The 27,283-nt window shown below is 40.7% G+C and overlaps 1 protein-coding gene across 16 annotated transcripts in view; it reads left to right on the plus strand.

Moving 5' to 3' along the window:
- The window catches only part of MAGI1 (membrane associated guanylate kinase, WW and PDZ domain containing 1), a 642,595-nt gene extending 619,872 nt beyond the window's left edge, over window positions 1–22,723 (plus strand). For 3 of the 16 annotated variants that reach the window (XM_070359128.1, XM_070359129.1, XM_070359133.1), the window contains 6 exons: window positions 1,422–1,625; window positions 10,331–10,424; window positions 10,564–10,624; window positions 11,606–11,749; window positions 14,890–15,028; window positions 19,078–22,723. In XM_070359128.1, coding sequence (XP_070215229.1) covers window positions 1,422–1,625; window positions 10,331–10,424; window positions 10,564–10,624; window positions 11,606–11,749; window positions 14,890–15,028; window positions 19,078–19,832 — 1,397 coding nt within the window. In that variant the 3' untranslated portion in view covers window positions 19,833–22,723. Of the gene's footprint in view, window positions 1–1,421; window positions 1,626–10,330; window positions 10,425–10,563; window positions 10,625–11,605; window positions 11,750–14,889; window positions 15,029–17,087; window positions 17,177–19,077 lie in introns of all 16 variants that reach the window. The other 13 variants (XM_070359138.1, XM_070359139.1, XM_070359140.1 and 10 more) reach the window with 8 other exon arrangements.
- The last annotated feature ends 4,560 nt before the right edge of the window (window positions 22,724–27,283 follow it).

Consider the following 27,283-nt stretch of genomic DNA (forward strand, 5'->3'; position numbering starts at 1 on the left):
CTTTCCCATGGACTTGTCCTTGGAGATGGGCTAAACTTAATCAAGACCTTGAATTTGAGTATGGAGGCTTTCCACCACACCTGCTTGTTGCTTTCCAGAAGACTGTTTAACTCTCTTTTGAAAAATTCTTTAACTTTAACCTTAACATCCAGTGATACACACTCAGGCAAATATGCTGAAATTCAAAGCAATTGCAGCTCATTTCCCATACATTTTATCCTTACGCTCTGAATTAGGATGGAAGAGCCTTCTCTTTCAGGGTTTCCCATGTTAATTTTGTCACCCTTTCCCAAAGATGGCTCAACTACGTAACTATCTTTACAGAAAGACAAACTCTCAAAATCAGTGGACGTGCCCAAGGAAGTTTACAACTCAGTATGCAAGTATCTGGAAACACTAGATCAGGCCTCAAAGCCTATTTTCCACCTCTCTTCTAAAAGTTACCAGTCACTCTTGGTTGTGACATGAAGTGCCTCAGAGCACACAGTAAACTTTCTTCTTCAAATGCACTTTTCCTGATTTTTCCCGTCAGAGCTGTGTAGTAACTGAGGAGGACAAAGGAAATGATTAAAGAAAAAGGGTTGAGGAATGATTTGAACCTAGCTTCAGATCACTGTTCTCCATCTGAGTATGTACTAGATTTTCTTACAGCTTTGAGGGGATTTCTATGAGGAAGAAGGAGGATTTCAGAGCTAATGAGCCATTTGGGCCCTTCTCTGAAAGCCCGCGAGAGCAGCTGATTGAGCAAAGGTCATAAAAGGAAAAACGCGTGTCAAGGTTGGGTGCTTTCTTGGCTCGTCTCGTAATTACGCCCCTTTGCTAAAGCTTTCCTCGTGCTGGATAGCAGGCAGAAAGTCTATGTGTTCGTCTCTTCGGTGTCTTCAGATTGGATTTTTGGCACTGGTGGACTCTCTGACCTCACTAGACACCCAGGGGTTGTGTTTTCTAAATGGGGGAAGAACAAAACATTGGCAGAAGCGTAAGCAACAGCTGGCAAAAAGGAAGTGACATGAACACAGAATGTGCGAAAGCTTCCACCCCAGCTCTGGGTTTCATGTTTGAAGTCCCCACATAAGCCCACAGCAAGTTACTTTGGGGGCTCTTGAGAATCTTTGGAAATGGCTAAAGATCCCAAATTTTGCCACTGATAGAAAGAGGAAAGCTGGAGTGTCCCCCTCATTTTTAATCGGGAGAGGACTGCAGCGATGAACTATCATTTAGGGCTGTAACTCTTTACACAAACGCCCGAAACTTTGCCAATGTTTTGACCCTCGGCACAGAGTTCTCCTTTAATAACATTTGCTTAATGCTTTAATTAATTAACACTTAACCTTCTCTTTCCCTTTTCAACCCTTTTTCTCCTCCCTTCACTCTATTCCCATGTAACGTTAAAAAAAAAAAATTAAAACTGACTATCAAAGCAGGCAATGCATGTGTGGCCATGCCTCACAAAATAGGTCGGATTATTGAGGGGAGCCCTGCTGACCGATGCGGCAAGCTGAAAGTGGGAGACCGGATCTTGGCAGTAAATGGATGTTCCATCACCAACAAATCCCACTCTGACATTGTCAACCTCATCAAGGAAGCGGGCAACACAGTCACCCTCCGCATCATCCCTGGGGATGGTAAAGTATACCTCTCGCGTGTGTCTCTGTCTCTCTCTCTCTCTTCGTTCTTATTCTGTCTTTGGTGTTCATGTAATTGAATAGTGTTGACTTAGAGACAGTCCTCTCCGACCCTCTCTGAGTATACCCATCAAGCACTCATGAGCCACTGTTACTAAATCTTACCTCACCGTCTTGACTTTATCCTCTTGCCCAGGGACCCTGTCTTGCTACAGAGATAAACATATCAGAAAATTTTTAACTCTCTCCAATTTATTTTGGCTGTGGTGCCCTTGTCTTTAAAACAACAGAATAGTTTGGGTATAGGTGGTAAAACTTGCCTGATATTCTACCTGGAAATTATAGACTTTTTTAAAAAAACAGGAATGTAAAATCTGAGTGTATAGTATGATGATATCATAAAACCTATGTAAGGACAGTGGAGAGCCAATGCTGGTTTTTTTTTTCGATCAGAGTAAGTGAATGTATCCATGTTTTTTATTTAATAGAAGGTTATTAGAATTTGTGCTATATGATTTGTCTCTACTTTGCATGTGGATGAAGAAAGAATAAAATCTCAGTATTTTCAGTATTTTGACAGGCTTCCATTAAACTAGGCCTGTTCATATTTATTTGGTTTATATGGTTCAATTCAGATCTCTGATTCTTTTATAACAGTGGTGATTCTGCCCCTTGAGGGACATTTGACATTGTCTGGAGTAGGTACTAAATGATAATCTAGCGGGTAGAGACCAAGGACACTTCTAAACATCCTACAGTACACAGGACAGCCCCCACTACCAAACATTTTCCAGCAAAAAAATATCAGTACTTACTTTATTATTCTTGCTGCTAAGTCACTTCAGTCGTGTCCGACTCTTTGTGACCCCATAGACAGCAGCCCACAAGGCTCCCCCGTCCTTGGGATTCTCCAGGCAAGAACACTGGAGTGGGTTGCCATTTCCTTCTCCAATGCAGGAAAGTGAAAAGTGAGAGTGAAGTCGCTCAGTCGTGTCCGACTCTTACTGACCCCATGGACTGCAGCCTACCAGGCTCCTCCATCCATGGGATTTTCTAGGCAAGAGTACTAGAGTGGGGTGCCATTGCCTTCTCCAAATTACTCTTACATACTATATTATTATAGTATATAATACTTATTATATTATATTATATTTAGTTATTTTATTATTATTATTTAATAAAAATGGAGTTGATACACTAATGTCTCTAAGAACCTTCAGAGAATTAAGTCCTGTATATTGACTTCCTTCTAAGCAGATTTTGCCCTTGGGAAAAAAAAGTGATATTTTTCCCAGAATGTTTCAGTGCCTTTTTTTTTTTTTTTCTCTACTATATATTTATAAAATAAAATATATTCCAAAGTCAGTGGTTATTTCTCGAGAGACAACTGTGGTTTATGGTTATAGTGTGATAAAATTCTATGCCACTGATCTGTAAAATAAGAAAATCAGAAGTTTTATCTGAAAGTAATTCACCAGATCAACATTTTTATCTACTAATTGCTAGAAAGTGAGCCATGTTAGTTTAAAATTTGAGTACTATAGCCTGTGCATTTCAGAAGATGTAAGTCTAAAACCAAACAATAAATATTTGAAAATTGTTCATTCTAAGAACAGGGATATTTCACTGTACCAGAAATACCCGCTGCCAAATGTGGAGGGAAAAAATAGCTCCTTGAATGATGGTCTATTTCAGCCTGCCTCAAATGCATGGTTAGTAATTTACCATCTGGTCTAGAGTCCATTCTACCAAATCACCACTCTGGAAAGCTATTAGAATTTAGGAAAGTAGTCACAAGATGATATAACCTAGGTTCCTAATGGAAAAGATGAAGGAAGCTAGGAAAATTTGGTGACAAATGGTGGAGAGAGCCTAATGTAGTATATAAATTTAGATACATTTATCTCCATGCTGTGGTGAGATTTCAGAAAATTAATTCAAAAGAAATGAACACAGGATATAACTTGCTGAGTCTATGTTGGTTAGTCTGTGGGAATGAAAATTTCCAAAAAGGAAGGAAGGAGAGAAAGAGCTCCTTGAGGGAAGAGCTTAGAAAAGAATTCACAATCAGGAAAGATAAATATGCAGAAGCAACTTATATTCCTGTGCACGTACTTGTTGACTTAAATTAATATTGGGCAAGGGAAAGTATTTTTTGAGAACCTGAACACCAAGAACTGGAAAGCAAGATAGATTATCCAATAACATTTGTCAATAAAAAGATGTTTTTTAAAACCACAGTCCTTCAAAAGTGTAAAATTTGAACAGAGCTATCACAGGCTGTCTTGGTGAGAAGAAAGTAGATGTTAAAGTTGATACAGTGTAGTTAAGGATTGATGTGCTGCTGAGGACGTGATTTCATCACAAGATATTTCAGGAATTCACCACCATGATAATAAAACTCTTCACCAATTACTTTGTCATTTTCAAAGTGCAGGTAAAGGGAATCAAGTCTGACAGAAAGTGGATTTCTAATACTCATCTTTGTGCAGGTAAAGGGAATCAAGTCTGGCAGAGGGTGGATTTCTAATACTCATCTTTAAAGTGGGGCCAAAAATTGCCATCTTGGAAGTTAGAATGAAGGCAGTAGGGTTAGATTTCTGGAGAGATGCTGAAGCAATCCATGAGGATTTTACAAGAACCTATAGAACAGAGAGTGACCTTTGCAATCTGATGAAGAGAAAATCATGCTGGATCCACTTCCTCTCCATAAAAGTGTGCTGGACATGGTAGATTGTAAGGTAAAAGGAAGGCATTCTCTCCATGTCAGAAAGTTCTGGTCTCCTTCAGTCTCTTACTCTAGTGTTTAATGGACTAGCCCAGAGACATTTTGTTGAGTGATCTTCATAAAAAAACTGAAGTCCTTCATCGGAGTGGCTCAGGAGCTCTTAGAAATCCATCTTGTTCAGGGTACTGTTCTCAGAAACACAAGGAGCCACTTCAGGAAGAGGCACTCTAATGAGCCAGACAGAAGGAGATAAGCTGACCAAACTTGGAGGAGATGAGGCTAAACACTTTATATTAGTTTCTGGGCTAGTTACTTGTTCATTATGGAGTTGAAGACTAACTCATCCTTTCTTTGCACAGCTCCTCAAAGGGGAACTTAAAAAGCAAAGTAGTCTTGAAATAATATCACAACGTGGTTGAGCAATTTTAACAGTTCTTGGCGGTTATTTTTATCAGACAAGGATTGAACTGCAGTCATCATTTTCACACTGTCATTGAATACTTGTGCTTTCTGATTTTATCCTGTCATGTCAGTCATATTTCAATTCAGGATAAATGTTTGCAAAATGTATATTCAAAGATGCCTCTAACAGATAACCCATTTACTATTAATGGAGTCATGAATTAAGGAGAGATCACATATACTTAATGACTGAGAATGGCCCTAAATGAAATTCACAACCAAAATATTAATATATGGTTTAAAGGAATAAACCATACCTGGCATTAGTCCCCAAGTGAGTTTTATATATATATTTTTCCCTTCTATTTTACATAAGGCATCAGAACCATTTAAAAAATTTTCTTACTACAAACTGTTTTAGTTTTCTCACTAAAAAATGATCAAATTAAAAAAAAGAGGACGATGCACCCTTGATTGGGCCATGCTGGGAACTTACTCCCTATCCATTGGCTGTGCCTTGTGGCAATTCTTCCCCAACCAGGAACCATACCCACGCCTCCTGCAATGGAATCATGGGATCAAGATCGACTGTTTTCCAGGGAAGCAGCATGCTCATGTTCGTTCCTCTTGTCATCAGTCACCTGATTTCTCCAGCTTCACTTCTGTCCTCACTCTCTTTCTCCCATTCCCCTCTCACCGTTCTGTCTCTGCTAGCCCCCTCCAACAAAAGCTTTGAAACATGACCCCCCTTGATTTGGGCACTATTGTGTCATTCACAGTTCTCAGACAGGCGTGTTCAGGGGGGTTCTCACCATCCTAGGCTTTTGCGACCTTTGGGAAGAGGCTGGGAGGTGGAGTGAGGGCAGAGCCTCTTCCCCTGTGAGAGGTGGACAGCTGGATAGGAAATTTATCATGGCAACACAGAAAGGCCCACAGACTGGCTTACATACTGAATTTGAACTTGAATTCTGGCAAGTCAGAGCACACATGCCTCCTACTACTGGAGTGTATAGAAATACCCTGTGAAGTCTGTGAGTGAGACTAATCAGAAAGAGCAGATCCTGACTGAGCCAGGCTCTCATGGAATCATCAGACTGAGTCAAGTTCAAACTAATGAAAATATTTATGAAATTAAAAATACATTATTTAGGGACTTACTTGGAGGTCCAGTGGTTAAGTATCCATGCTTCCGCTGTATGGGGCGTGGGTTTGATCCCTGGTTGGGGAACTAAGATCCTGCTTGCCCCGTGGTGCACCCTAAATAAATAAATAATAAAAATAAAAGACATTATTTAAATATAGTCTCTTTTCCCTGAAGTCTTTTTATTTTTTAATTTTTTCTTTTTATTGACGTATAGTTAGTTAACAACGCTGTGTTAGTTTCTGGTGCACAACAAAGTGATTCAGTTATACGTGTTTATGTATCTGTTTCTGTACTTCACATCTCTCTGACTTAAAGTATTTACTTGTATAGGAAGTAAGGCTTGGTGACACAGGTAATGCCATTTCCTTGGCAAAGGTAGATATGATAGCTAGCATATACTCAGGCAAGAAGAACAGAGTTTCTATCATACACATTTTAAAAGCCTCCACAAACTTTTCAAATATTTATGGGATTTAAATTTTCAAATGCTTCCTTCAGGTGTTTATTACATATGTGTTTATGCATTAAAATATTTATGAATAGAATGATTGTATCCATTGTCTATTTGCTTGGCCTTGTAATGTGGTTCTGTAAGGGCAGCTAAGGATATTAACATGGGAGCAAGGTTAGAATGGTAATCACTTGTCACGGAGATAAGTTGAAACCCAAGATAGAAGCTCCTTTCAGAAGTTAGTGCCCTGGTTTAGCACAGCACCGTGACGGTGCCTTGAGAGGTAGGATATGCTCCTCTCGATACGTGATTGCTGTGGAAACGGTAGTAATATCCATTTTCATTCTCCCAGGAGAGTTAAAGCAGGTATAAACACTGTTTAAGAAAGCACATAGGGCACTTGCTGGAATTTATCATGAAAACAGTCAACCTGTCCACCTGCCTTAAGAGTTCCACAAGTCAAATACATTGACAGTCCTTTTTAAAACTGTTGCTAGGGTGTATATTATATCAGACCCGTCTTTTGTGTTTATTCTTTTATATGGGGGACAGTTTACTTTGGACTAGAGATAGAAATTTGTGAGGATGGGCTTCAACTCCGTAGTTTTAAAAGCTGGAGAGAATTTCAGCACACACGGTCTTGGTTTGATTCTAAATGAAGACTTAAAAGCTCATTTAAATATATATATATAACATTATAGATCTTTTAAAAAGCATCCTGGAAATTGAGGATATGGTAAAAGTTAATAGTGCTTGAAAATGACCCAGGAAATCTAGAAGTCAAAACCAGAGTGTTTTGTATTTTAATTCATCTGTGATACAACTTAGTGAAGTTGGTATTTATACAGGAAGGTAAAAGTACTTGCTTGTTAAGAAGGAAATGTACCAATCACATCCAATTTCCTTGACCCCTGAATAATTCCCTTGTAAATAGAGTGAAACTAAAAGTTAACTATCAGGCAGACCCTGGGTTTAATTGCCAGTGCCTCCACTTGCTCTCTGGATGACCTTGGACATATTGCCTACTTTTTGTAAGCCTCAGCGTCTTCAGCTTTAAAATGGGCATAATTAATCGCACCTATTTCTTTGAGTTATGAGGATGAAATGAAACAGTGCATGTGGGAAGGAACCGTACACGGTGTGTGGCACATTGGAAATAATTGAAATATGGTGGTTGTTCATAGATTAAGAAAAACAAACAAAAGGAGAAAAAATTCAGTGGGCTCGCTCAAATAGGCACTTGCATACCAAATGTTAATTTCCGAAATGCTTAACGTTAAGCTTCAACTCAGAACAGATTTGCATATAAATATTTGAAAATAGCAAAGGAATGATGGGAGGAAAATAAATAAAAGAATTCTACTTATACGTATGTTGAGTGGTTATCTGTTACATCTCATCAAGCCTTGAAAATGGCAGAAGTACTTGAAAGTACTTGAAAGTATAAGAAAAAGGCTTGAGAATAGGATCTGATCTGCCTAGAAAACTCTGGCTACCAAAAACACCCAAGAACTCTAAAGGGGAACCTCTGCACAATTCAGTAATTATAATCACTCTAATTACAAGGAAACTTTCTTTTTGGTATCCTGATGGTGATTTCCCCATGGCCCAAGCAATCTTGTGATTTCCCAGAGAGTCTCCATAAAATTAATTACAGTACATAATATGAAGTTTTTGTAAAGGACCAATACATGTTTATGAAACTTCTGGCAAGTCACATTGACAGGCTTTGCAGTCTACTAGTCCTAGGTAGGAGCACAGCAGGTAGACTTTATGAAATACCACTTCAGTTTATCACCTTGGTTGTGCCGGTTAACTGCGGTCATAAAAACAGACTAATATTATGCTCTTAATATTGTGATAACGGTAATAAATACATGCCACCCATAAAAAAGATGGTCTTCAATTTTTGAGCAGTTTTTACGTGCCGGGCACGAGCCCAAACACTTTTCCTCCCGGGTAGTCTTTGCATCAGTGTTCTTAGATACTTCTGTTGTTCTGTATGTGTAGATGAGGAAACTCAAGCATAGAAGGTCTAAGTAACTTTCCTTCAAGTCCCAGCTAGTAAATTGCAAAGTTTGGGTTGCAAAGCCAGGTAGTCTGAGTCTAGTCTCTGACCTTGTAACCAGAACACCCGACGAGCTTGAGAAGCACCACGTCCCCCTCTTGGAGGGTCCCAAGGTATACTGGCACCATTAAGGGCCCATAGGGAACACAAAACACAGACACGCAAAAACACTTCTGTCTCATCCACTGGTTTTCAGCCCTGCTTGACCACAGATTACTGTTCCCTCAGATTCTGGTGCAGCATTTGGTAGAACAGGTTCTGTGGGAGACATCGTTCTGAAGCATGAACTTTGTTCACCTGATTGCGTTACATTTTCTTACTAATCTTGCACCACCACTATCCAGATCATAAGCTTTAGGGCTGGAATAGAAACTGTTAAAGTCATATTTCAACTGTCTCATTTTGCAGAGAGTTTAAAAAACTTAAACCCATTTCCACAGTAATAAATACAGAATAGAAACAGTAGCAAGGGCACTGGCTGCAGTCAGTGTATGTTGAGTGCTTACTATATGTCAGATACAGTGCTATGTGTTTCATATACTTTACTCCAAGGAAAGGGATGATGATTGTCATCATCCCTTTCAAGGAAAAGAAGACATACAGATAGTGAGTCAAGGACAAAGAGGTTTGAACCCGGGTCTGATCTCCAGCCCTTTGCCTTTAACAGCTATTTGTAATGAAAATAGAATAACGGAAAGTCAGATCTAAGCTGAGTAGCATTTTTAGCAAAGTACAATGGAAGATAGAGCACAAATAAGTGGGATTAGTGAGATATCCATAGAAACTCCGTTATACGTGGTGGGTAGATACATGTATTCCACAAACTATGGAGTGCCTACTGCAAACCTCAGAACTCCTAGAAACTTCTAGACTTCATGGTACACTGTGAAGTAAAGGGGTAGTTTACAGGCTAATCTAAGAACTTCACCCCCACATTTAGCATTTTCTTGATTAGAAAATGTGTGGCAGGTTCCAAAGTGTCAATCTAAAAATAAATTCAAATAGTGCAGCTTACTCATCATTGTTTATTATCTGCCTTGATCTTAATGGAGAAATAATTAGTAAAAGAACATAAGACTGATACTATGTAAATTATTTTAATATATTTTTATATATGCACGTCGGTTAGCAGTCTGTAGGCATGTTCATGAGTGTTTTCAAATCCTAGGTTTCCAAGCTCCCAGAGATTAATGAAGATGTTTATGAATGTGTTTAGTGAAGAAGAAAGTCAATTTACATAAGAATACAATCATATTTGTTACATTAGGATGGCTTCCTGATTTGTACAACTTAGATTTACATACTGGCTCTGACTAATGCAAGTTTTAAAAATAACTCTTCATGAGTGATACTAGGCAAGATCTCACAAGAATTCCACATTTTTAGTTGTGTTTCATTAAAAGCTTTGGGGAAGAAAGTAGATGTTCTCTGTATGTATATTTATTAGTAGCAAGAAGTTAGAACACTGACTATTCACATGAGAAAATCAAGCAGACTCACTAAAGATCACCGATAAATTGCAGGGACATTAGCAGAGACATTTATTATTAGCCTGTAAAAGTCTGGGAAATAATTTTGCAGTGATTTGATGGGACTGCCCTTTTCAAGTGATGGGGGAAGAGTGAAAGGCACCTACCTTGGCTATGATTTTTAAAGTACCATTTTCTTGGCAAACTCTTTATTTCATTTGTGGAGATACCTAGTTGGAGGAGTGTCATGGGGGTGTACATGGCTCACATCATAGAAGATCTTAGAATGGTTCTTTACACTCTTTTTTAGAAATTCAAGTCAGAACATTTTGAAATGGTGACAGAGAATTCAGATGTCATTCAGGTGTGGGGCTTCTGCACACCCGATTTGATGATGTCTTCTCCGGGGCCTTCATTTCATGATGTTCTCTCTTACCCTGCAGAGTCTTCAAATGCCACTCTGCTGACCAATGCGGAGAAGATAGCCACCATCACCACCACACACACCCCTTCGCAGCAAGGAGCCCAGGAGACCAGGTCAGACATGACTTTGGCTTCTTTTGTTACTTTCAGGGGAAAAAAGTAACTCTTGGTGGTGTGATGATACTGCTCTTTGATTCTTTCTCAGGCTCTCCACGGCTTGCTCTTATATATATTTTTTCTCTTGCTTTGGCAGGAATACCACCAAACCAAAGCCAGAATCTCAGTTTGAATTCAAAGCACCCCAGGCAACACAGGTGAGGACTGTTTCTCTTTTTGCCTTATTGGCTTTGTGCATTTCCTTCCAATTTCCTGAAGCTCTTTTTACCAGGTATCTCATAAGGTACTTGCAATTAACATAAATAACCTTTTATGTACTAAATATATACTAAACATGAACTCACATTGGGTTATCAAGTAAATAACATTACTTTACTACCTTTGAAAAATATCCCTAGACATCCTTTTTCTGGAGGCAGGGGACAAGGAGGACCAAACAAAATAAAATGCTACCAATTATCTCAATAATAGGTGATCAGAGAAAGAGCAAAACAGGAGATAGCTGGTCATGGTATTCGTAAAGGCATTTATGTCAAGAAAATGTCTTTTGGTTAAGCTGTTTTTCAGACTTGTGAATTTCAGGTGAGGCTCCTAAAGCTACCTACCTGTCCCACAAGGTGGTAATGGAGGGTACACACGTGATAATAAGTGAAGCAGATTTGGGAAACATTGGGTGATACAGAGTTAAGTAGTTTTTTTTTTTTTGTTTTTCCTCCCCCTCACTGGCCTTCTCAAAGCCTTTCCTAATCTTTTCCCAATTCTCCTAACCAGCATAGGAACCACTGTCAGGATGTGTGGGGCTTGCCATTGCTATCCAAATGATGAGATATTTTAGGGCCTTGGGCAGGGAGGCTAAAACACCAGCAATGTGCAGGATGGTATTATTTAATGAAGGATTTTTCCTGCCACAAATGCAAGTCACAGCCTCACTGATTAAATTTTAATATATGTGTGTTGGTATGCAATCTGTATGCACACTCATGAATGTTTTCATATTCTGGATCTCCAAACTCCTAAGGTTAATTGATATTAATAAACAATTAGAAACCACCAAGAAGGGGATACAAATTGTGCCTTTGGGTCAAATGAGCCATAATGGAGAGTGTTTGGGAAAAGAGAGAGAAATGTGTGTCAATTTAAGTCCTCCCAGAATAACTGCGTTTAATTTCTTTGAATAGGAGCAAGATTTTTACACTGTGGAGCTGGAAAGAGGAGCCAAGGGATTTGGTTTCAGTCTTCGAGGAGGTCGAGAGTATAACATGGACCTCTACGTTCTGCGCTTAGCAGAGGATGGTCCTGCCGAAAGGTGTGGGAAGATGAAGGTAAGTAAGGGAGAGGCATCTGGGATGGACGTGAATAAGTCATCTGCAGTGACTTCTTGACATCTTATGATTAGGGCCTGCACGCTCGTGAGCATTACATGTTTCTACAGCTTTTCATCTCTCCCTCAAGCTTAGATGTATCTACCAGAATTAGGTGAGCTCTTCCAACTCTGGCATTGAATAAAGGATTAAAATCACCCATGAACTTAATAAAGTGGATATTGTCTGAATCCCATTTCCAAATCCCAATCCCATTTTCCATCTCTTATACTTAATCTCGTATTCAGTTCAGTTCAGTTCAGTCTCTCAGTCGTGTCCGACTCTTTGCGACCCCATGAATTGCAGCACCAACTCCCGGAGTTCACTCAAACTCATGTCCATGGAGTCGGTGATGCCATCCAGCCATCTCATCCTCTGTCGTCCCCTTCTCCTCCTGCCCCCAATCCCTCCCAGCATCAGAGTGTTTTCCAATGAGTTAACTCTTCCCATGAGGTGGCCAAAGTATTGGCGTTTCAGCCTCAGCATCATTCCTTCCAGAGAACACCCAGGACTGATCCCCTTTAGAATGGACTGGTTGGATCTCCTTGCAGTCCAAGGGACTCTCAAGAGTCTTCTCCAACACCACAGTTCAAAAGCATCAATTCTTCGGCGCTCAGCCTTCTTCACAGTCCAACTCTCCCATCCATACATGATGTGAGAAAAACCATAGCCTTGTTGGCAAAGTAATGTCTCTGCTTTTCAATATGCTATCTAGGTTGGTCATAACTTTCCTTCCAAGGAATAAGCATCTTTTAATTTCATGGCTGCAATCACCATCTGCAGTGATTCTGGAGCCCCAAAAAATAAAGTCAGCCACTGTTTCCCGATCTATTTCCTATGAAGTGATGGGACCAGATGCCATGATCTTAGTTTTCTGAATGTTGAGCTTTAAGCCACCTTTTTCACTCTGCTCTTTCACTTTCATCAAGAGGCTTTTTAGTTGCTCTTCACTTTCTGCCATAAGGGTGGTGTCATCTGTATATCTGAGGTTATTGATATTTCTCCCGGCAATCTTGATTCCAGCTTGTGCTTCTTCCAGCCTTACTTCCCTGGAATTCCTGGATATCCCAGCATGCTTTGAGAGCAGGAAGCCATGTGGTTCTGTAGGTTCTGGGTGGTGAGCTCCGTTCAGTCTCTCACTACTCACTGCCACCTTTCCCTGGCCTCAGGAATGAGTTAACTGTCTTTCTTAACAGTGGGCCAAGGACACCATAGCATGAATATTCAAGATCATTTGGTATTACTCAGTAATGCAAATTTTAAATGCACACATGCCAAAAAAACCACTGTGTTCTATTTCGATATCTAATATCTCCTACCACGTATGAATATGTTGCTCTTCTGGGCAGATCAAATGATTTTTAAAAAATCATTTGTTCATTATATCTAGGGGGCATAGATTGAGACATACATAGGGAGCAGTTTGGAAGGAATTAAAAGAAATCAAGAGTCAGATCAGGAAAGGAAAAAAGTGAATAAAATTAGTCCTGAGCAGAAAGGGCGGAAAGTGACCAAAGATAAGGAATTTAATAATTGTAACTTAAGACAGAATCTTGAAGTTTATATTTCTGAAGACTGAATTTTTTAATAAGATTTTTTTAATTGAGAAAGTAGACCACTGTGATTTTTTAGAATTAGATAAAAAAAATGATGCATAGTAAGAATATAATTTCCAAGGTCAAATTATGTACCAGTTTCTTTTTTTTTTTTTTTTGTACCAGTTTCTTATATATCCTTCCTCTATATATACACATGCGTAATTTGTGCATATACAGTGGTATATAGTCCTTTTGTTCATATTTCAAACACATGGATTTTGCTTTTAGCACCCCACTCCAGTACTCTTGCCTAGAAAATCCCATGGACAGAGGGGCCTGGTGGGCTGCAGTCCATGGGGTCGCTAGGAGTCGGACACGACTGAGCGACCTCACTTTATTTTTTCGCTTTCATGCATTGGAGAAGGAAATGGCAACCCACTCCAGTGTTCTTGCCTGGAGAATCCCAAGGACGGGGGAACCTGGTGGGCTGCCATCTATGGGGTCGCACAGAGTCGGACACGACTGAAGCGACTTAGCAGCAGTTACTCATTTAAAAAAGTTTCTGATTGAAAGAAATACCATTATTATATTTTGTATCATGTTATCTAGTTCACATGACATACTGTAACATTTAATTGGACCTCAACATGAAAGGCATGAGTTGTTATCCTCCCCTTACTCAGATAGGAAATGAACTGCAAAAAAGTAGAGAACTTAGCCAAGATCACTTAGCTAACAAGTGATAGGACTCAAATTCAGTGCCTTAAACTCCAGCACCAGTCTTTTTCTCTTCTGCCTTCTAGAATATGTGCTTCTTGAGAGGAAGTATCTGGCCTGTCTTGTTCACTCCTTTACCTCCAGCGTATTAGCAGTCAGTGTATCAGCCTGGAGTGTGGTCTCATCTGAAGGCTCCTCTAGGGAAGGATTTGCCTCTAAAGCTTCATGGTTGTTGTCAGGATCAGTGCAGCTTGGGCTGTTGGCCCAAGCCCTCTCTCGTTTCAGTACCATAGGCTCTGTCACAACATGCATCAGAATAGACAAGTGAGACGACAAATGAGGGCCAGTAAGGCAAAAGCCAAAGTTGTTTTGTAACCTTATCTTTGACCTCTCATCACATTTACCATGTTCTGTTCGTGAAAAGCAAGTCATTCATTCCAGCCCACATCCAAAGGAAAGGAGTTTACACAGGGTTTGAATTCAAGTAGGCAAGGATCACTGGGGGCCATTCTAGAAGCTGTCAACCACATCCTCTTCCTTCAGCAACTTGTATTTCACATCCTCTTCCTTCAGCAACTTATATTTCCCTCTGCTTTATTTTTTTACCTTAGCGCTTACACTATCTAGCATACCATGTATTTTTTTAAGTTGCCTGTTGTATTATATTTCCCATATTAGAATGTCATCTCCTTGAGGACAGAGAGTTTGGGGTTGTTTTTTTTTTTCATTTCTGTCTCCTAAGTAATAGAAGATTTTTCTGGAACATGTCCAATGAAATCATAAAGCATCTCCATAGCTGATGAAACCCTTTGGTGATCTTCTCACTTGGTTCTCTCTTTCTGGCAGGTTGGTGATGAAATTTTAGAGATCAATGGTGAGACCACCAAAAACATGAAGCATTCTCGGGCTATAGAACTGATTAAGAATGGTGGCCGCAGAGTGCGTCTGTTTCTGAAGCGGGGAGACGGCTCGGTCCCAGAATATGGTGGGTCAAACTATGAAAACATTCCTTCCTTCCCTGGCATGACTCCATGAATTTGTCTCCAGAACTGCAGCAGGAAAGTCTTTGTTTCCCCTGTTCACCAGTGTCTTACCAGCCTCTCGCACCATGTGATTATTTGCCTCGCTTGTTCTGAAATCTCTACACATTTCATCCTTTTGCTTGCTCACGTGGACTGGGGCATGGTCTAAGATGAGTTCTTTATATAGCCCCCTTTCTGATAATCAGAGAGAACATTTTGTCTAGTCCGACCAAGAGCGAAGGAATGTTTGTTTGAACTGTGCCAAACCGTTTCTCAGATCCAATTGTTAGCACAAAATGACTCTACTCCTTTTAAGAAGCAGGAAAGCAGGTTTCCTGAGTGATAATGTTGAGGCACAATTTTTTTTCTCCTCTCTTGTTTTTGATTACTTGATATCTTTATTTAAGAGGCATGAATTTTGGAGATGATTTGGGGGCCTTGCTCAGCATCAAGGAGGTGTATACAGTTCTTCTGCATGCCTCCCACTGGTCCCTACCCCAAATCAGACCACCTGAGCCCACAACTCAAACAAACAAACAAACAAAACTGTTGAAACTTTAGCCATATGTTTTTAGATGATAAAGGATGAAATCAATTCCCAGTGCCCATCATGAGGGAAACATGTTACTATACCTTTCCTGTGAGGAAAGCCAGCTTATGCATAGAGTTCCTTTGTCATATCTGTAGACATGATTTGACCAAACAGCAATGATCTTTACATAGCTTAGTGTTCTGATGGCGAAATATTGTATATTATAATAATTATGTCCTATTTGAGATTCTTGTTTAAAATTTAAAGGAAAAAAAAAAAAAAAGCTATGCCCTAGATGTAGGGCTCTTCTTCCCAACCAAAGGTCTACAAAAGTTTCTATAGAAACTGTGATTGAATGGTCCCCATATACATTGGTCCCCTTTATTAGGGATTTATCTGTTATTACCCTCTTTTCTGAAAGTCATTTGGCACAATTCCCAGTTGCGTTTTGGAGTTGATGAGATCCTTAATTCAGGTGCAGGTCAAGGAGAACGAGAACTCCTTTGAAGGACAGTCTTCCCAGGTGTTGGACATCCATACAGGTGCAAAATATGAGGGGCCCCTGGTGGGGGAGGGGTGGGTATCTGATGAGGCCCCTTTAGACATGCCCAACCACAGGGGAAGTATTTTGACAACATTACGATGCCACAACTGTGCACTGTACTAAACCTTGACTGTAGGTGTACCGATGCCACTGAAACTGTGTAACAATGTCTCCCTTTTCTGTCTTCCCTATGCTTCTGTTGGATGTGATCTTTCATTTGCGAGTCATCATCAGTAACCTGTGTACCTTCTCAAAACCTATGTCTGTTGCACTGAGGATGAAAATCCAACACTAACCAATGTTCTTTGGGCTAAAAATAAAGATCATTTCAATACACCATTTTTTTTTTTTTTTTTTCCAAAAAGGGTTGAATGTGCCAGGGTTGTGCTACTGTAACGTCTCCATATGTCATTGGGACTAAATTTCTCTAATTCTATTGATTAGAGTCACAAATGGGTTATAATATGTTAAGTTCCAATATTTTTCTGACTTGATTGGAACCTGCTTCTCTGTGAGGCTATTTTTGTAATGAGTTTTTTGTACTTAATTTAACTGCCGCGGTCTTGGGGGCGGGGAGGGGGAGGGAGGGAACTTTGTTTTTCTGTTGTTTATTGTTAATGCTCTCCTATGCCAGCCTGTCATTGTTCCAGTTGTTTGAAAAAGAAAGAAAGTAAAAGAAAAAAAGGATGCATCCATTGTCTGGGTTCTCTCACCTTATCTGGCTGTCTGAAAACGTCACTGTTCTGATTTTGGTCTCTGCAGCCTTATTTGAGTGTTGCCTTAGACTGTCTGACTGGACAAATAAACTCTCTTTACCCTATGTTAACAAATGCAGATTTTTTTTCTTTCCTCTTTGTTATAGGGAATCTAAATGTTCAACTTTTTCTCTTTCTCTCTTTCTCTCTCTTCTCTGACTGTTCTTGGTGCTGGGCCCTCCCTTCTACAGCGATGATACCTCCTAATATCGCTGCATGTATGAGAAATGAAAAGCTCGGGGAGGCTTGCTTCTACCTTATGGGCCATAATCAAACTACGGTTTGTAGCTCAATCAATACTAGGTGTTTCTGTGCTGTGGCCTAATTTCCTCATTGCTTCTGCTTTAGCTCTGTTTTGATATGTTTGGCAATTCATTCTGAGCACCCTGCGTTCTTTGAATTGTAAGTACACCACTGACTCTGTGGAAGCCTTACTCTCCCTTCTCTTAAATATAGGTGTAGGAAACCCCAAGGTTAGATTTAGGATGGTCACTGAAGCCCCTTCCCTCACCTAGATCTTAAAATGACTTCATAAGCTTCTGTGTGTGTTATTTCTAGACACCTCCCCAGCCATTCCAAAACAACAAATCTCAGATCGCAAAGCTCTCACCTCAAGAGATAAGACTCTGCTAAAACAGGAAGATGAGATTTCCTACTTAGTTATCTCTTGTCGAATGACAGTCCAGGGGCCAAATCTATCCACAGCCTGTTTTTGAATTGATAAGTTTTATTGGCACAAAACCATGGCCATTTCTTGAATGTGTTGTCTATGGCTGCGTTTGCCATATAGTGGCAGATGAACAGTTGTGACAAAGTATGTGGCATGCAAAAACCATAAATATTTTACTCTTTGGCCCTTTACAGAAAAAAGTTTACTGATTCCTGCTTTAGGCTATGTTCCTGTTTTTGTTAAAACTCACCCTAGGTTTTGGGAGATCATTCGTGAAAGATTAATTGCCTAATGTTGACCTTGTTGACTCATTAAAGATCCTTAAAGAGCACCAATGATTTCTTAGTCTCTGTGACTGTGGCCCTGGTTTGTCCTCTATGATACAGCACATCATGTCTGGTGCTGAGCCTGGAATGGGATAGTATGTATGACTTACTGGGTTTAGGTATGACAAAGCTTTGAAAAGAACTCTCCTAAATCCAGGATGCTATTTAATGTTTTTGCAGTGTCATTTCAGATAGTTTAACAATAAAAACAGGAGCCTTTATAGGGCTCCCCTGCTTTTTAATCTACAGATGTCTTAAGGTTATAAAAAGTCACCCAGTGAATCCACACCTTAGATGTAATTCTGGCTGCTTTTATAGCATCAAGAAGAGTGCTTCTGTGCAAACGCCATGTAATGTCAAATGTGCACTTGACAACCTCTCTTCCACTTCCTTTTATCTGTCCAATGACTCCACAGTTTAAAAACAGCTCCTTAAACATATGCAAAAATAAAGAAAATAGTTGCACAGCACTCACACAGGTAGAGAGATGTTTAATGGACCCTCCCATAATGTCACGTTTGCCTGTCGTCAACATCTGGCTGTGTTGCCTCTGTCATCACCAGCCTGGATGTTTTTTTTTTTAATGAAAGTATACTTTGCTTACAGTAACATTCATAAAGCCTGAGGGTCCAGAGCAGTGAATTTCTACCTCTCTATGAACCCATTTAATCCCTACTCAGATCAAAACATAGATTCTTTCCATTCCCTTACAAAGTTCCCTCATGCCCCTCTAGTTCAACAGCCCAGATTTTTGTAAGCAAATTAAAACAATCTTTAAACAAAGGAATATTTTCTGTCATGGAGTAGGGGGAGATGTCAGGGAGGAAGGGTGATGGCTGGGGGAAAAAGAAAGGGAGATACTAAGGGGGAGGGCCATTTTGATACTTCTAGACAGATTACTTGGGTTATACCTTTAAAGACTAAACTCATGACTGATGTTACAAGTTGAATGATCTATATGAGTATAAAGATAGTAGGCTAGATACCAAAAGCCACAAGTACCAGTTTTTAACCATGGCTAGTTGCAATTATACTTAAATTAACTCAGAGTCAGTTTGGCTTTGATTCTGACTGCTTTTAACAGTTGTTTGTTTGTTGTGACTAATGGGGTCTCAAGAGGGCGGGTGGGGACAGGAGCCAAGGTCCTTGATACCAAACTGTTGCTCTCGTTTCTCTTCCTGGCAGACCCCGGCAGCGACGGGAACGGCCCCCCCACCGGTCCACAAGGTGTTCCGGAAATGAGGGCTGGGCCCCCGGACCGCCGACAGCATCCATCATTGGAGTCCAGCTACCCACCCGATCTTCACAAATCATCACCACATGGGGAAAAGCGGGCACACGTGAGAGATCCCAAAGGCAGCAGAGAGTATAGCAGACAACCCAATGAACATCACACGTGGAACGGAACTTCTAGAAAACCCGACAGTGGGGCTTGCCGACCCAAGGACCGGGCACCCGAGGGACGAAGAGACGCCCAACCCGAGCGGATGGTGACCAATGGCCCCAAGAGGAGGTCTCCGGAGAAGCGGAGGGAAGGCACACGCAGCGCTGACAACACTTTGGAGAGAAGGGAGAAGCAGGAGAAGAGGAAGGAGGTTTCCCCGGAGAGGAGGCGAGAGCGGTCCCCGACCCGCCGGAGGGACGGCTCTCCAGGCCGGCGGCGGCGGTCTCTGGAGAGACTCTTGGATCAGAGAAGATCGCCCGAGCGCAAGAGAGGAAGCTCGCCCGAAAGGAGAGCCAAATCCACCGACCGGAGGCGGACCAAGTCCCCCGAGCGGAGGAGAGAGCGGTCCCTGGAGAAAAGGAACAAAGAGGACAGAGGCAGCCACCGGGAGAGGGACGAGACGAGTCTAAGACAGGACACCGGCCGGAGTTCCAGACATCCCCCGGAGCAGCGGAGAAGACCTTACAAAGAATGCAGCACCGACCTCAGTATCTGAGAGCCTGCGTCACATTTCCAGCCTTTACCATGTCAAAGGTTCGAAGAGGAAGCTCACAAACCTGAAATCATTTAGTTTCTTACCTAATGAAGCATCTGACGTCAGCTTGATGATCCTCTGACTAGCGACATTTGATGCATTTGAAATCTTATAAGAAAAAAATATATATATGAAAAGTGTTGTGCCTGATGTATCATATTAAAGAAAGTATTTTTAAATGCATACTTTTTTGGGAAATTATTTGCTAAATGCTTCCCCAAAGGGATATAAATTTTGTTTCTACATAAACTGTAGAATTGTTAAGAATTGTTCCCTTTGGGGGTGGGGGTGATCTTTTTCTCTCCTGGTTAATTGCGGCTGTTGATCATTTTCTCTAAGTAAGGAAAATTATTGATCAAATTTAATTAATTTGATGGAGACTGTTATGTACTGATGTAGTGCTGTAGTGTAGTTAGGAGTTTGGTTGTTGTTGTTTTTTGATAAAAGCAAAAAGGCAAAAGTTATATTTGTAAAAGCTGAGGACTCTGGAATAAATGAGGATTACTGATGATCCTAAAGTTAAGCAAACTGTATGAAGAGACTACTGTTGCAAATGAAGGATATTTATAGCTAAAGGACACAGCACAAAGCACAAAGAAATGTTATGTTCTCAAGTTATTCTCCATTCAGAAAACAGTTTGTACTCTCCCTGGCTATAGAAAGGTGCAGAGAGGAGAAGGTTGGTCGCCATTACCTAAACGCAGCCCAAGCACAGATGGTCAGGTTCGTTAGCATCACCAACACTGAATGAGAATCTCATTAAGGCAGTGCCATGAAAGTTTTGCTCACCTACTAGAAGGAACGCACAGCAAACACCTTTGGCGTTGTCTTGCCTGATTTGAGACTGAATAGTAAATGGCATGGGAGACAATGTGCTGGTGTGAGGAGCCCGAAGAATCACTAGTACAGAAAGTTTCCCCTTTTTATCATGAGCCTGTGGTTGCCCTTTGCCAAACTGGGGAGGAGGGAGTAAGCCTTGGTAGAAGGAACTTCTCTATTGATATTTAAAGACATGAGGGTTGGGCATGCTCATTCTTAGAAATGCCAGTTTTCTTTGGAACCATAATAAAAATCTCCAAAATGGTTGAAAGAGAAGGATTCAATCTCATTGGTTCTAGATCTGGTTGACAAACATCTGCACTTATGACCCTGTCCTTTTAATCTTTGGACAGAACAAAGTATAGAAATTTTTCCTTAATAGAAGACATTCTTTTGCTATCTCACAGGAGGTTGGTTGGGTCGGCTGTAGCCCCGGGTTGTGGTTGAAATGAATTACTGCCTAGCTGAGCCAAAACCTTTGCTTGTACCTGTTGGACCACAACAAATCGCTGCTTATGATGCATTGCGTATTTCCGTAGTACTGTTTTGCATTTTCCATACAGACACAAAACTTTGCAAGTCAATCACTGTTGTTCTCATGGTACTGTTTAAAAAAAAAAAAAAAGGATAAAGAAAAAAAATGGAGAAAACCAGCCAATTATCTTGTGTACAGAGTTAAAAATTGTAATTAATAGAGCCTGTTTTAAAAACAAACAACTGTTGCCTTTTTTTCTTGTATAAAAGAGAATTTATGACAAAAAAATTAGCTGTGAGGAATGTGACATGTGTTTATATTTCTGAATATGGAACAAATTGATTCATTGGGATATATTTTACTGTAAACTAAATCAGGTATGTAAAGCTGTTTTAAAAATGGGAGACTATATAAGTAATTCTCTAAAGCTTTAGTTGGTTTGAATATCATCATTTCCTCCATGGTGAGCCTGCTTGTGAATTATTAAGCACTTGTTTGCATTTCTGTTCTTCATTCATTTCTTGCGGTGTGCTGTGGACTTAATGCTCTTTCTGTATTGATGAAAAGCAGTATGTGGGCCAATCTTTTTATAAAACACTATGCATATATAAATATTACATTGTTCATAGCTTTATTTGACTTATGGGTTTATACAACATTACAATGAGTAGCTGTCCTTCTGTGGATATGCACAAACCAAGTTCATTTCCTGGAACAGACACAATGTACATTCTATAGCTAAAAAAGAGGAAAAAGTCTGAGACTGCTATTTTTATCTTCAGAGTTTTCCATACAGAGCATACATTGAGCTACAGTAGTATGGTGAGGGAGAACGCAACTGAATAATGATGTTCTTTTTTCATCAATTTCCTAAGAGCCAACTGGGGATTTTATTCCTAAGGCTCCACTGCTAGGAATTCTCTCACTCATTCTAGCCAAATCCGTGATATTAAATGATCGATGCTCTCAATTGTGGTCCAGAGTTTTAAATAAATGAAATCAAGAGGTGGATTTTTGGAGTGGATCGTGACGTTAACATCTCAGTGTCTCTCTTGTTGTCAGAGATGTTTGACATGTTAAAATCTATGTGCTGCCCACCTGGGCTTGGCTTTATCCGTGAAGACTTAGTGTGGCAGTGTCATCTGAGTTTCATACTTTGAAAATACCGTACTTTACAGGGACTGTACATTAACCAGAAAGATAAGAGTTTTTCTCTGAACTACTGTAACCTTAAATTGGAGACTGATTCTTTTGAGCCTACTTTCCCTAGTTCCCCACTTCATGTAAATGTCTTGATGAGAGATGATATGAATGAGTATTTTGTATGATTAAATCAAACCCTTTAGGAACTCCCCTCCCACCCATGAGACAGTTGATGCTGGAAAGAATGTTGTGGGGAGGACTTAACACCCTACTTGTATTTTTTAAGTTTCTTTTGTGAAAGATTTTTTAATGCATTTTTACTGTAAAAATACATGGAAATGTATGCATTCCATAACCACGATTGCTTCTGGATTGATATCTTTCTTGTCTCTGTGTTGTCTCAAATATATCAGGGTCACGTAACCAAGTAAGAGTGTCTGGCTCCTAATGCAATGAACTATCGTAACATTCTGTTGAAAGGGAAGAGATGATGGTCTTTCAGTAGTATGGTGCCTTGCTACTCAGAATCCAGTCTGTAGACCAACTGCCATCTCGTCACTGGAGAGCATATTAGAAATGCAAAGTTCAAACCCCACTCTTGACCTACTGAGTCAGAATGTGCCTTTAGCAAGACCCCCATCTAATATGAATGCACATGAAAGTCTGAGCTGCATGGTATTGCACAGAACCCTGGTGATAAAGCACAACCTGCTAAGCCAAGAACTTCATTGCCTCCTGACTGTGTAATATTGGGCCAGTTCCTTAACTTCTTTTAAAGAATCAGTTTCCTCATCTTTGAAGGGGCAGATGTCATAGAGTTGGTGAAAGGAAATGCAAAGTGATTAGCACACCTCTGACAATCAGAAAAATCCTCAGTAAATAACACTAAACCTTTTTTTTTTTAAGGAGGATTTTCTGCATGCCAGTCAGTATTCTACTCCTTTGTATTGTCCTGGTTTATTTTCCAATCAAAACGAAGAAGTATTTTCTCGATTAAAATGGGGAAGAAGGCCTTCTATTTTAATTGTAAAGTTAGCAAATAATGTGGTTCATACTACTTCACAAGTATAAAAATTACAGTGACCAGTGTTTTAAAATAGGAATCCAAAATGCCATGCTGTGAAAGTTAAGATGAAAATAGCCTCAAAACTTATCTTTTGGTGATAGAGATGTATGTGAAGTTACACATACTTGAAACTTGATGAAAAGGCTAACCAGTCAGTGAGTGACTCTGCATGTATTCTGGCTGATCATGTAGTTTGTAATCCTTTCCAATTTCCTTACAGTTTTTGGATTGTTCTTTCAGATGACTTAGTAGTTAGGATTTTCCTACAGAACCTGAGTTCCTAGGCACTCAAAAAGTATCGTGTGTGATAGTATATTGCTTTATTTTGTCACCAACATGGTGATTGTAGACACTGCTCACTTCCCAAAACTCTTTTGCTAAAGATGCTATCTAGATTGGTCCTTGGCTTAACTGACAATGGAAACTGTTTGTGAAACCCTTACATTGCACAAGTTCTTTGCCTGTCATAAATGGTCACACCACAAAGAAGGAAGGTGCTGAGGGTCAATTAGAGCTCTCAGGATTTTTCCTGCTGGGGGGCCAGTGTGAGACCACCTGAGGTGGTCTGCATCAATTGGGAAAGGTCCTTCCGAGTTCTTGCAGGAGACTTTTCTTACCATCCCTCAGCATCATCAGCATGCGGTATTTAGCACAGTAAGATGCTAGTGCTCTTGCACCATGTGTAATTACAAACTTTTAAGAAAAATAACGAAGCTGGCCCCTTCCAGTACGGTTATTTGTTTTTGTTTTTGCAGGAGTGGACCTTCTGTGAAAATGTTTTGACAGTTTCCTCTAGTGATGTCTTTAATCATTGTGCTCATTGTCAGGGGCAGGAGTGGTGTGGTTTTACTTCTCCACACCACACAAGACATCAGGTGTTCCCTCAAGCCAAAGGGCAAGGCCTTTTTGAAAGCACATAGATCTCAGCAAGGTGGTGGAACTGCACACCTCAGATTGGAACTTGAACCCACTGTCTTTGAATTGAGATCACATACCGGGCCTCAGAACTTTATAAAACTCAGATTCTTTGTGTCTCATCGCAGAAAGAATTCAGTGGGAGACAAAGTGATAGGTAAGAAGTGGACTTCTTTAGAGCCATACACATTCCATAGACAGAATGCAGTCTGTCTCAGAAGACAAGAGAGACCCTAAGGCATGGTCATCTCAGAAAGTGAGAGCAGTAAAGGCCGAAACACACACTACAGTGTGGAGTGTGGGCAGGCTCCATAGGTGAGAGACCCTGAAATACGGGGTGGTGAGTTTTTATGCCCTGGATAATTTTTTTTTTTTTTTTTTTGGCCATGTCCGTGCGCTTCCCAAGTTGCACTCGCGCTACCTGTCAGTGCAGGAGACGTGCAGTGTAAGAGATGCATGTTCAATCCGTGGGTCCGGAAGATCCCCTGGAGAGGGGCGTGGCAACCCACTCCAGTGTTCTTGCCTGGAGAATTCCAAGGACAGTGGAACCTGGCAGACTACAGTCCATAGGGTCACACAGAGTCAGACAGGAGTGAAGCGACTTAGCACGCACACACTCACAGGCACAGGCCATAGCATGCACACACTCACAGTCACAGGCCACGGCAGTGGAAGTGCAGAGTCCTAACCATTAGACTGCCAGAAAATTCCCTGGGGTGGGTAAATTCATATGCTAATGAGCAGGAGGATTATTCCAACTATTTGAGGGGGTTGGTGCTGGGAAGGGCTGGAATTTCTAGAAACTGTCGTGCTGGTGGGCGTGTCATTTAGCTAATTATTATAATGAGTGAGTAAGGAGGCCCAAGGTACACTGGAGGTTGAGGCTTCCGCCATCTTGGACCTAGGCAGTTCTAACCAGTTCAGCAGTGTCCTCTGGCTTCAGTTGTGACCTGGCTGCTTCCCTCCACTTTCTGTGGTATTAACAGTAAATACTGGAGTTTTGCATGTGACTGCTGCCTTTCCACCTAACTGCTAAGTGTGCTTTGTCATGTTGAGGAAATAATAACTTGGTCTGCACAGCAGGGCCCTCTAAATGCCACACCATACTGGTAAGCATTGACTTTCTAAGTATATTTATCTCTCAGGGAAGAAATTCCCTTTGATTGCCTAGGATCCTACAGGTGAAGGGAAAAGAGCTCAAAAAGGCTGCTAATTCCTACATGTGTCATAGTCAAGGCTGTGACACATTCATTCAACACATTGAGGACCACTGTGGGCCAGGTACAGCCTGCGACTAGAAACACCTGCTCCCGGTCTTGAACACGTATAGCTTAGTGGGGGAAAGTGAATGGTCAAATACTTATAAACTCCATTTCAAGCAGAAGCACAGGGTATTGTGAGAGAAAGTAATTGGGGTTTTACGCAGACTGAGGAAGGTTATGTTTCCATAAGGAAGAGGGGTTAACTGGTCAAAGGGAGAGAACATGGTTCAAAATGGAAAAGAGAGTGCTTTGAAGGGCCGTGGGGCCGGGAGGGTGGTTATTTTGAATTTTAGACTTTGTTGTAATAAGTGACCACAGGAGAGTGTAATGGACCCCCTCACCCCACCCACCCAACCCGGCTCCGCAAGCTATATGTGTGCTGGGGAGGGGCTGGTGACCAGCTCAGGTTTGAACTTAACAAAGATGGCCTTGGATCTGCACAGAGAGCAGATGAGAGGAGGGTGGAGGTGAATCTTCAGAGAGCATCGCTTATCGTAAAACAGCATCCTGGTCAAGACAGGAGTTCTCTTAGGCGTGTTTATCATCCTCTTGTGAGGAGAATTCGTTTCCTTTCCAACCTAATCCTGCTGCCCCACCCCACCCCCACCCCTACTGCCTTCACTAGACGTTTGTTAAGACATGCAGAACACTCTGTACCTGGTTTCTTTCTTTTTTTAATAGATGATTTTGTATTTTATGTATGTATTTATTTTTGGATGTGCTGAGTCCTTGTTGCTGCGCAAGGGCTTTCTTTGGTTGCCATGAGTGGGGGCCGCTCTCTTGTGGAGCACCCGCTCTAGAGCATGGGCTCCATGGTTGTGGCACACAGGCTTAGCTGCTCCATGGCACATGGAATCTCACCAGACCAGGGATCAAAACCAGATCCCTTCATTGGCAGGCGGATTGTTAACCACTGACCAACAGTAAAATCCTATATTCTGTTTCTTGTGTTAAAGTCAGTCATTCACTCTTCTACCTGGTTTTCTTCAGGTTTCTTCCCACCAGAAGTTTTTTTTTTTTTTTTTTTTTCAGCTTCTGGTTTAAAACCTTGTAATCCTGTTTTCTTTTTGAGATCATCTGTAATACATCTTTCTTAAACTATAGAAGCTCAGTTGAGTATTACCCCATCTTTGTTAAACATCCCCATATTTGTATTCAGAAAGGAACTGCTCCTAGAATATCGCACTTGGAAAAGTAGTGTGTTTGGGGGTTTATTTTTTTGGCTGTGTCACATGGCATATGGGACCTGAGAACCTGAACCCCATGCAGTGGAAGCACGGAGTCCTAACTGCTAAACTTCCAGGCAATTCCCAGCAGTGGAATTTTTTTTTTTAATTTTACAAAACTAACTCATTCTTAAAATATTCATGTGTCGGAAGAGTATAAAATAAAATATGACATTGTTCCTTACTATCTGTCATTCCCAATCCCGAGAAATTATTATTAACAGCATAGTTTATGACATTTACAATCTTTTTCTACATAAGTATGTGTGTATACATACATATATATGTATATATATATATATATACACCACACACACACTTTGGGAGTTTGATTTTATACAACAAAAATGGGCCATTGGGACTTTCCAGGTGGTCCAGTGGTTAAGAATCCATCTTACAATGCAGGGAACGTGGGTTCAGTCCCTGGTTGGGGAACTAAGATCTCACATGCCCCAGTGGGGTGGAAGGCACCTCAGCACAACTGATATATGTATCAGTTCAGTTCA

Source organism: Bos mutus, chromosome 22 (genome assembly GCF_027580195.1).
Source record: "Bos mutus isolate GX-2022 chromosome 22, NWIPB_WYAK_1.1, whole genome shotgun sequence".
NCBI classification, from domain to species: Eukaryota; Metazoa; Chordata; class Mammalia; order Artiodactyla; family Bovidae; genus Bos; species Bos mutus.